The sequence below is a fragment of the Amborella trichopoda genome, chromosome 13 (assembly GCF_054954075.1).
Source record: "Amborella trichopoda isolate Santa Cruz 75 chromosome 13, AtrichopodaSantaCruz75HAP2 v2.0, whole genome shotgun sequence".
In the NCBI taxonomy this organism is placed as follows: domain Eukaryota; kingdom Viridiplantae; phylum Streptophyta; class Magnoliopsida; order Amborellales; family Amborellaceae; genus Amborella; species Amborella trichopoda.
Window position 1 is genome coordinate 48,142,626 of NC_142348.1, and position 12,011 is coordinate 48,154,636.

Consider the following 12,011-nt stretch of genomic DNA (forward strand, 5'->3'; position numbering starts at 1 on the left):
TCCATAAAGCTATCCAATGGATGTTGGTATGGTGAGCACGTGATTTTGATATCAAAGTGAAGATTGTTAGATTTGGTGCTATCCAAAATCACCCACATAAAGAAATCAATATTTTGTAGGATTGATTAAGATTGATCCATATTATGTGGGATTGAGATATTCACATATTATGTAGGATTGAGATATTATCATAATTTGTGAGATTGAAATTGATATTGATAAGTTTCCTATGGCAAATAGAAATCCAAAAAGGATTAGGACTCTTAGGTATATCTCTTGGTCTTTTAAGATATATGTAATATCAATAGGAAGTTTGCTATTTAGTATGGACTCTTAATCTTATATATATAGGATGAAAGTATAGAGAATTTGTGTGCACTATTTGGATCACCATATGGGTAGAGCCACCTGTACATAGGATGCAATTTCTTCTTAGAGAAAAAAGCTTCCTATGACAAGAAATATTGATGGTGCCTCTTGAAGAATCCTATAAAGTGAGATGTTGGTTTCTTGTAGAGAAGCGGTTTTATAAAGCTTTTGGGTTGTTTCCACTTTTAGTGAAATAAGGTCTCGTTTGCTCTCAAAGTTGTTCTCTTCCTATACAGTGGTTTAGTTATGGAATAGAGATAAAAGATCGGCATTATGGAATACAAACCCTATATATAAATATATACATTATTTTTTATTTTTTATTTTTATTTCTTATCTTATCTCGGGGAGGGCCCAAAAATAATTTCCAAGCCAAGCGGCCGTTTCCAGGCGGGGCCAAAATTTCGGTCATTTGGTCCGCTCCAACCCAACGTGTTAATGAAAAAAAGAGCACGAGGGTCTATAAAGAGGTGAGCAAGAACACGAGGGTCTATAAATAGGTGAGCGGGGTTCGCCATGAATCAAGAGACCAAGCATCATAGAGTGAATAGAGTTAGAGAATGGCTCCCTCTGTTGCTGCAGCTCTAATTCAACCCGTAGAGGCTCGTCCGTCCATAGGTAAAATCAAATACTTAGAAAATGTCCCACTAATCGATCTAGCTCCACTTCAAATGCCCCAAAATTCCTCCAAGGAGGATGCCATCGCTAGTATAGCTAAACAAGTGCACAATGCCATGAAAGAGTGGGGCTTCTTTGTAGTAGTTAACCATTGTCTGTCGCCTGATCTCTGGTCTAATCTGAAGAAGGCTATGGCTGGTTTCTCAGCTTTGCCATATGAGGAGAAGAAGAAGGTGGCTAGAGATCTAAGGAACCCTTGGGGTTACAATGACAAGGACCACACCAAGAATGTCCAAGATTGGGTTGAAGTTTTCGATTATATGTCAACGGAGGAGCTCGAGATACCGCAGAACATGGAGCCCGACTGTAAGGAGACCAAAATTATGGGGAACTTGTGGCCAGAAAAGCCGGACGATTTCAAGTAATATACTCTCTCACACACACACATCCATATGCTCATCCTTTCTATCTCTCTGTTTAATGTTAGTGAGCACATCTTCTCTCACTCTCTCTAGGATTTTCGACTACATCTTCTCTCTCCCTCTAGGTTGTTCATGCCTTCTTTTAAGCTAGAACATCTTAAAAGTGTGCTTGCCTATTATGTATGCTGGAGCACCAAATTTGATTTTTTTAATACACTCAAATAAGATCCTCTTTGGGGAATTTTTTTGAAAAAAAAAAAAAAAACGAAAAGAAAAAAAAATAAAAGATGAGAAATCTCTCACTAAACCCTATGACTTCTCCCTCTCCCACAGGAAAATATGCCAGGACTTCTCCCAAGAGAGCGTCAAGTTGATGTATCAATTGATGGAGCTCATTTCTCTGAGCTTGGGCCTCCCATCTGATCGATTGCATCGCTATTTCGAGGAGAACATGGCCTATGTTCGCATAAATCACTACTCACCGTGCCCACACCCAGATTTGGCCTTGGGCAAAGGAGCTCACAGAGATGGAAGTGCATTCACCCTTTTAACCACTGATGAGGTTAGTGGATTCGAGGTTTATCGAAGGTCAGACGGTCAGTGGCTAAGGCTTAGGCCCATACCCAACTCTTACATCATTGTTGCCGGTGATGTTCTTCAGGTATGCATTATCAAGTTCGTAGGGCTGGCAATCGACCGGCCTGGCCCTATAAAAGTAGGGCTTGGGCTAAGAACTATGGCCCCACAGCTGGCCTAGAGTCAGTAGTGCCTGGCATGGCCCTCTTGCTTTTCTTTTTTCTTTTTTTCTTTTTTTTTTTTGTTTTTGGGCCGTCCTAGCTCTAAGAGATACAGGGTTAGGCTTGGGCCAGCCCAATGGGGGCAAGGCCGATCCACAGCCAAAGCTGGCCCACTTGGGCTGCTACCGCCTTTATTTCTCTGTTTAAAACTACCACCCCACCTTTGCTTCCCCTTTTTTTCTCTCTTTAGAATGGGTCGGATCTGGTCTGAATCTACTAGGATCTATTTTCAACTCCAAAAAGTATTCATGAGATCTGGAATATTTATAACTTGGTCGAATTCCGATTGGATCCACCAGTACTCGGATCCAATCTGAATACTATTCAGATTCAAATTTTCGACCTGGATCCAACCTGTCAGATCCAAATTATTGATCTATATATTGATCCAGATCAGATCAAAATTCAAGTTTTGGATCCAAGTAGGTAAAATCTCAGCCCTACGAGAGAGACAAAGTCAAAGAGAATTTTGTGAGGGACTTTAGAGAGAGAAGGAGAGGGGGAGAAAGAATGGGAGAGGACGAGTTAAGAATAAGGGCGGCAATGTGCTGGGTGGCCCGGCCCGGCCTGTTCGTAGTTTTCCCTTGATTATTTCTTTTCCCTTTTAGTTTCTTTCTCGAAGTGATAATGTTTTTATGACCTGCACAGGTATGGAGCAATGACATTTTTGATAGCCTGCTCCATAGAGTGGTCTTGGACTCTCAAGTCGAGAGGTACTCAGCCATCCATGTGGCTGCACCTTCTTACCATTGCGTAGTGAAGCCATTAGAGGAGTTGGTTGATGAAAATAACCCTGCAAATTATGGTGAATACAAATGGGGTGAATTCTTCATGACAAGGAGGATCAGCAATTTCAAGAAGTTGGACAAGCCTGTGATTGAGGTTACTGACTTTAAAAAGTCCAAATAAGCCTCACTCATTATGAGAAGTTTGCAATGCTTTGCTTGATTGCTATTGGTTTCCTTTCTGTGTTTCTACTACTAAGGTCTGTCTCCAATGTTTGTTCGAATATGTGGATTTTGATCCACAAACTATGTACTTGATGATGCCCAACTATTATTGAAGTGTTATCTAAAATAGCAGTAAATTGAAGTGTTAAAGTAAAATAGCAGTAAATTGAAGTGTTAAAGTAAAATAGCAGTAAAGTGTGGTTTGTGTCATCCTATTGCATTAAGATTGATAAGTTTGGTCTACTTATAATCTCCCTTTTAATGGTTTCGGTACCAATGGGATTATGGACAGCATTTTTTTTTTTTTTTTTTTTTGAGAATGTTAATAAATTTCGAAATCCATTTCATCGTCCAGCATACAACAGTCTCTCTTTCATACACAGCATGAATCCCTCTCTATAAACATGCCCCTCTCATCTCTCTCATAGATATCTCTCCTCTCTTTCATAAACAAGATACAACTCTATGAATCCACGTTGTAAACCCTTATGGAGACTAATTACCTTGGCAAATGATAGATTTAAGCTTATATCATCAAATAGTAGATCCTACACACCCTTAGAGAGGTTAATAAGGCTACTCATTTATCGGCCTCTGGAGATAACGTAGCTGTGTGGCGTGCATCATCCTACCCATCTAGATTATTTATTTTACTAAGTTTTTTTGGGACCGTTAATTTTTAAGATTTGTTTAATCTGTACTATTTTTTAAGCTCTAAATTTTATAATTAAAAATAAATAATATATTTTAAAACTACCTCAAATATTTCCACCATTGAAACTACGTTTTTTGATATTATTTAAAAGGAGTAATGATACTATGAGACCCTCCTACACCTATATGAATAAGTTTCTAAAAAAGTCAAATTTCACATGTGATAATTTTTTAAAAAATTTATGTTAAATTTAATGATGTTCTTTTGACGTCTTATACACAATCACACAATGTAAAAGGGTATCATTTTTCATTTAAAAATACATTTTACTTTGATTGTTTAGAACTTATACAACCTTCATTTGTTTTTTCTTTTACTTTGATTGTTTAAAACTTCCGCGGTATACAAACTGCACGATGATTGTTTAGATCCTCCGCTGTATACTAACTGCGTTTGTTTTTTCTTGTATCTTATATTGCCAATCTTCCGTATATGGCTCGGTATGATTTTACTTTCATTTTTTTTAATAAATCTAGTACTGATGTGACATACCCAATGAATAAAGCAAACGAAAAAAAAAGTTTCATGCTAATAATTCAATCGCAATTTTTATTTTTATCCTGCCAGACTTTTTATATGTCCCCTGTGTGGGGCAGCGTCATGATCTCGTTCTGCGCCGCGTCACTTCTTTCTTTATGGGCGTGTCCTTAATCAAAAAGCTGATTGCCCTGTACGTGCCATGTTGCCAACGGTTGGGAACTCGAAGTAGATGAAGGTGGCTTCCCTTTGGGAGAAGCGCAAATATCTCCGGTGTGTTACCCCTTTCCATTTTATCGTGTATAGTAATGATTTTTTTATTTAATAAATAAGTTTTATATATAATATATTATTTAGAGCGCAGAAGTTAGAAATATAAATCAAATATTAATATTTATGACTTTCGACTGTAAATTACATAGTTAAAACTCAAAAGTAATATTAAAAAATTAAAATAAAAAATAAAAAAATAATATTCATTCGATTTGGGACCAATGGACTTTTTTTATTAAATTGCTTTCCCAAATACCCAAACTACGTATCAGAATGGGAAAATAATAATGCAAATAGTAAAAAATATATCAAATATATGTCATAAAGTATCACAATATATATATATATATAGTAAAGAGTAACATCATAAGACAGTGTGAAAAAACAAATACATAACCTAATAAAAACTATTGCAATATACCAACCTTCTTAAAGTGGAAAAACAAATACATAACCTAATAAAAACTATTGCAATATACCAACCTTCTTAAAGTGGAATCGATATCGAGCGAAATCCAAATGTTTTGGTTCCCAATTCTCCTCTTTTACAACCATTAAAAACCTCAAAAATGAAAGGGAGTGAATATACTTTAATTTCGTAACCATTCGAGGAGGTTGAAAACAAAATGGATCTCTGCACAAATATTCAAAATTGTATTTTCTCTATATTTTTTTTTTCCTTTCCTTATGTTTTCTCTCTCCAAAAATACTTTTTATGAGCCTCCATAAGAAGCTTATTTTTTTATGATGAAAACACCTTTTAACAACAGAGAAAATACAAAATGGGGGTGATTTGCATCACCATCCCAACAGTATACACCAATAAAATAAAAAATAAAATATGAAATTAATTAGACATCTCTATGCATAAAAAAAGCAACAAAATGCTTCTGAAAATTCGAATATCGCACTGAATTACAAGGTATCCAAATCTCTAGTATCATTGAATATCTCTTTTGCTCTTTTCGACACTATGGGTTTAAAAAAAAAAAAAAAAAGTTCATTGGGTTAGTCCTCATCTAATTCTACCTATTGTTTTAATATATACAATTGTTTTGATTATTTTTTTCGAATATATTGCTTCTTTTTTTCAAAACGTTTTTTAGCTCATTGGTGAAATTTTTTATAGAATTTTTTCTTAAATCAAGATTCTTAATATACTCCCACTATTAATGTGATTATCTTTAAATCAAAATTCAATAATATTAAGTTAATGAAGAAATAAAGCTATAGGGAAGAAGTTGTTTTACGTTTTTTTAAAAATGAAATACAAATTTATATCAGCTCCTTTAAAAAATCACAAGTTTTTGAAGATCTTTTGAACCACTCGGAGTTCATAACCGATTTCAAAAAAATCAAAAAAGTTTTTAAAAAAGATTTTGTTTTAAAAGGAGACTTGCTAACTTTGGGTCTAACCTAATCCTTGGGTCAATGCACCTTGCTCCTCGTGCCACATTCTGTGTTTAGGCCTAGGTTTTAAATGTAGGGCCTCCGTCTGACCCTACCAATATAGGTACTGTCTAGTATTGGTTTTAGGGGTTTTGTATTTGGGTCATACAAACCCGATTTATGCATACAACCATCTATATATAAAGTTAGTAATTTACAAAAATCAAATATAATATAATTTAAGAATCAAACATATGAAAAGTTAATTACAAATATAGTTTTATGCAATAAAAATAATAAGAAAATATGAAAAAGAAGGACCCCCCATTCCCACCATTTGGGTTGGTTGCACGAATCCTAATCCATTGTTTTGTAGTGAGTCTTTCATTTGAACCTACTATCAACCATATCCTTTTAGGCTTACCCCTTGTTTATTTTGAGTCTTCTATTTGAACCAACTCACACTTCATGATAGGTGATGTACTGGGCACATAGCCAGCCCATCTAAAGTCACTTTCTCTCATCCTATCACCTATTAGAGCGACATCTAAGTTCTTTCAAATAAAACAATGTAGATTCAATATTCATTGAAAGCTTAGAAAAAGTTTTATGTTGGCAGCCTATATAACACAATCCACCTCCGTGACCTGGGTTTCGAACGGGTTAGGGAAAAGCTTAAAGTCGTTACCATTCTTAGATCAAAATACATCCAAATTATGTGTTACATAAATAATTTTTATATGCTAACTCCATGTTTTTACATACTTTTTACACTTTGATTTTTTTTCAAATAGCCCCAGCTATAGTCGAGTACTTCCTCGACAAAGAGTTGAGCCTGAGTAACTCGGTCAAGTTTTCAATCAGAGTACTTCAATAAAAATCTTGGAAAAAAGAAAGTGATAAAAGTAGGGAATGACAAGAAAAACTCGTATAAAATATATCTAAATTATATACTACTTAAATAAAATTAATACAATATTTTGTTTTTTATATATTTTTTATATTTATCTTTTTTTTTAATAGCTCAAGGCAATGGTTTAAAAAGCAGATCAGTGACCCGGATCGGGGCACCTAAAAAATAGATCCGGATCGGCAAATCGGCGATTCGAATTGGGAATCGAGTGAATCGATCAGATTAAAGCTTCAAAAAAATCTGAAAAATTATTAAAATTTATTATAAATATTGTTTTTTAGGAATTCAATAAAAAATGAGGGTACTCCATTAAGAATTTTCATTTCTTTGCATGAATATGCGAATATTGATCTGTTCTTTCTCTGCATGAACGACTATTTACCATTTAATTTACGTCACACAAAAGGATAAACATAGAATTATCATGGAATAAGTATATCAACATACATGGACTACAATAAAACATACAATTAGTAACATATGATCTAAAAATAAAATGACAGACGACGTCATTCTTCTTCTTGGTCACGCTGGTGCCATTGATTGAATTCGTTTGACAATTCATTGATTCGATCTTCTACAGATCTTGACATGATTCAACTATTTTAATATGTAAAAAGTTAAAAATTAACCTGACAGTTCAACAAGAAAAATAATCACCATGTGTAGTGATAATATGTTTGGGGTAGTTCATGTAGTTATATTTGTTGTTATTTGTTATTGCAAAATACTTCTATTGACAATAATATTTTCGTACATATCAATTACAAACATACAGAATAATATAATACAAAATGCAAACTCCAAACATGGCTACAACTCAATTATCAAGAACATACATTTTTTGCATTAAAAAATTAATAAGAAAATTGAAAAAATACAGGATAATATAATTGTCATATATGCTACGATTTTTTTACAATGATATTCACTTTAATTCCTCACGTTAATACAATTTAACAACATGTAATTTTTGCGTTCAAAATTTTAAAAATTGAAAATACATTTTTAATGCAAAACTACATTAAAAATATAATACAGTTTTGCATAAGAAATACAATAACATGTATGTTTTTTGCATAAATATTCTATCAACATGCGATTTTTTCAACAAAAACTTTAACTATAAAAATTAAAAATATGGTTTAATACTTCATGATAATCAAAACCTGGTCACTGTTTTCACATCTTTTCTGAGAATCACGATTTTTTTAAAAAAAATCGATCATGTACTAAAAAAAAAACAAATAAAAACAATTCTTCACAGAGCCACCTAACATCAGTCATTCCAACTAAAAAAATGCATTAACAACAAATTAAAAAAATACAGGTTTGCACTAAAAATATAATAACATGCATTTTTTTGCATAAATAATCTATCAATATACAATTTTTTCAACAAAAACTTTAACAATAAAAATTAAAAATATGGTTTAATTCCTCATGATAATCAAAACCTGGTCACGATTTTCACATCTTTTAGGAAAATCATCATTTTTCTAAAAATTCGATCATGGATAAAAAAAAATAAAAAAAGTACAACAAACTCAAACAATAAAAATATGGTTTAATACTGTATGATAATCAAAACCTTGTCACGATTTTCACATCTTTTCAGAAAATCATCATTTTTCAAAAAATTCGATCATGGATACAAAAAAAAATCAAAAGTAAAACAAATTTTCAAAAAATCCGATCACGGATTACAAAAAAAAATTTGATCATGGATTACAAAAAAAAAAATCACAAATTTTCAAAAAATTCGATTATGGATTACAAAAAATTCGATCATGGATTATGGATTACAAAAAATTCGATTATGGATTACAAAAAATTCGATTATGGATTACAAAAAATTCGATCATGGATTACAAAAATTCGATCATGGATTACAAAAAATTCGATCATGGATTACAAAAAATTAAAAAAAAAAAAAAAAGTAAAAACAAAAACAAAAAATTTGATCATGGATTACAAAAAAAAAAAAAAAACAATTCAATCATGGATTAGTAAAATCATGGATTACAAAAAAACTTCGAGTATGATTACAAAAAAAATTCGATCATGAATTACAAGGAAAAAAAATTCGATCATGGATTACAAAGAAAAAAAATTCGATCATAGACTACAAAAAAAATAAAATAAAAAATAAAAAAAATTCTGTTCTTCACAGAGCCACTTTACATCAGCCATTTTAAACTAAAAAATCATCCTCTAAGCGAATAAATTACATCCAATTGAGTACATTTTTTGATAAACAACAATATAAGGAATCAAAACCCTAAATTATGAACACATTATCATCAATAAATCAAATCAACTCGATTAAATTAAGCAAAAAAAAAAAAAAAAACGCAGTTCTTCACAGACAACAGTCATTAAATATAAAAAATGAAGCTCAAATTGAATAAATCAGATCAAATTGAATACATCTGATTATAAACAAGACTATAACTATTAAAAACCCTAGAAATCTAACACATTATTTGTAATATATCGTGAACAAAAAATCAAAAGGCGGAAAAAAAAAAAAACAGTAGAAATTTTTTTTCGCAGACATCTCTGTGTTCATCTGAAAAATCAGGCTGTAATTGAGTAAATTAATAAAATTGAATATGATAAATGATAAAAGACACGATAAAGATTTAAAACCCTACAAATGTAACTCATTATTTTCAAAATATGGACTGAAATTGATCAAATGGTGGAAAAAAAAAAAAAACCAGAGTTCTTACCTGGTTTCGTGAACCCATGGCTTCAATATCCAAATTACTTTGTTTTTCTTAAAGATTATCACAAATTCGTAACAGAATTTTTTGATGAACACATTTACGATCAAAATGCCTAAAAAGTTTCACAGATTCATGCCCTATTTGGCATGAAACAAAAGGAAAGGCGAAATCCTAAAACCGCAACTTTCATGATCCAAAAACACGAAATTTCTCTACCATTTAATCTATGAAAAGGCCGAAAAAAGCTGCATAAAGCCTAAATATTCGATCACATGGCAAAAAAAACAAGAAAAATGATAAATTTTAAAAAATCTCATGAAGAACACTGTGCAGCCCGTGTTCTTCACGGGACTCGCCGATTCCGTACAGTGAATCGACGAGTCAATGTACAGAATCACCCGGTTCTCTTTAAAACCGGACGATTCCGTGTAATTTGCCAGAACCAGCATGTCCAGTGCCGATTCCCGAAACGAACCGGAGGACTCGACATTTTTTTAAACTGGCTCAAGGTAAACTCGAGTACTCGGCCTGACTAGGACATCTGCCAAGTTTTCAATCAATAACTACTTAGTTGATAAAATAATTATAAACATTTCATCATAAAAATAATTTATAACACAATGTAATATTATTTATTTTATCTGTCTTCTCCTCCTTTTTTGCTTTTTTTTCTTTTTCATTCCTCTCTCATATTGATGCTAACTGGCCAATATGACTCGCTTTACGAGTGTGGGACCCATTCAAATAAAGCGATCTTGCGGTTTGAAGTTTATTCTCACCACTGTCAAAAAGTCAGCCGAGTTACTCGGGCTTAGGCCTTTTTTAACCCGAGTTAGAGGTCCAACTAATGGATTTTCAAACACTTCAAATAAGCTTATAAAAGATCCTACAAAAAGGAATATATTTGTAAACATGTTTTTTTAATGTTTTCTATCATTTTGGCAAAGATTAAAAAATATTTTGGCCAAAAAAAAATTTATTTTTATTTGTTTCCATCTTTTGGAAAAAAATTTAAAATACTTCCATTCACAAACTCATTTTTTAAAATCTATTTTTTCAGTATTTTTTTAACCACAATTAGTTATGTTTAACAAATTATTTTAGTTGGAGGGAGTAGTACGACATTTTGAATAAGCGATCCGCTAATTATTTTTATTGGAATGGCCAATCCGGCTTTTCATGGTGACGGTCAAGCGTTTTATAGTGGCAGTATGGCTTTTCATGATGGCGGTTTGACGTTTCATGGTGGCAGTACAAACACTATTTCTTGTTGGAATGGGAGATTCGATCTTTTGAAGTTGTGGTCTATCTTTTGGAGGGACAGTCTGACTTTTTGATATGATGGTCCGACATTTTGAAAGGGCAGTCTGGCATTTTGAAATAACGGTCTGGTGTTTTGAAGTGACGAGTCTAGTATTGTACAAGTGTGGTCCAGTGTTTCTTTTTATTGAGATTTGAAAATGATTTATTACATGAGGGTAGGGTATTTTTGTCAAATTTTTTAAAAACTTTTTTATATAGAGGTATTGGCTAGAAAATATGATTTTTTAATAGGAAGTTGATATGTAAGGATGGGTGGGATAAAATGTGTAAAAAATCTATTTTGGATCGTTTTTATAATTTTGTTTAAATTGTTTTTTAAGTGCTACAATAACTGACGAGTACTTGGGTCAGGGCCCAGTAATGGGCCCGCTTTCCTAACACTGATTTTCACTTTCTTATTTGCAAGCATGTGAAGAACGTACACTAGAGACCAATGGTTTAAAAAATGGATCGGTGATCCGGATCGGGCTCCCAAAAAACCGATCTGGATCGGCGAATCGGCGATCCGGATCGAGAATCGGGTGAATCGGTCATAATAAAGCTTAAACAAAATCCGAAAAAATTATTAAAATTCATGATAAATATTGTTTTTTAAGAATTCAATAAGAAATGAGGGTACTCCATTAAGAATTTTCATGTTTTTGAATGAATATGCGAATATTGATATGTTCTTTCCCTGCATGAACCGCCATTCAGCATTTAATTTACATCACACAAAAGGATAAACATAGAATTATTATGGAATAAGTATATCAACATACATGGACTACAATGAAGCATAAAATTAGTAACATATGATCTAAAAATAAAATGATAGACGACGTTATTGTTCTTCTTGGTCACGCTGGTGCCATTGATTGAATTTGTTTAACAATTCATTGATTCGATCTAAAAACGAATCATCGATTATTTTCAAATCCCTGAGTGTTAGTGTTTTGTTGTGCTCCCAATCTAAAATCCCCGAAGATTGTCCATCCTTCATGCTCACCTGCACTGTCGTGCTCATCCCTACACTGTTGCTGTTGGGACTCGA

The 12,011-nt window shown here is 32.7% G+C and overlaps 1 protein-coding gene across 1 annotated transcript; it reads left to right on the forward strand.

The window, feature by feature from the left end:
- The first annotated feature begins 892 nt into the window (after window positions 1-892).
- On the forward strand, window positions 893-3,312 carry LOC148779292 (protein LATERAL BRANCHING OXIDOREDUCTASE 1-like). The gene is made up of 3 exons (XM_088856730.1): window positions 893-1,408; window positions 1,743-2,070; window positions 2,855-3,312. Exons 1-3 carry the CDS (start codon window positions 930-932, stop codon window positions 3,113-3,115), a joined length of 1,068 nt encoding a protein of 355 aa, XP_088712856.1. The 5' UTR covers window positions 893-929; the 3' UTR covers window positions 3,116-3,312.
- The last annotated feature ends 8,699 nt before the right edge of the window (window positions 3,313-12,011 follow it).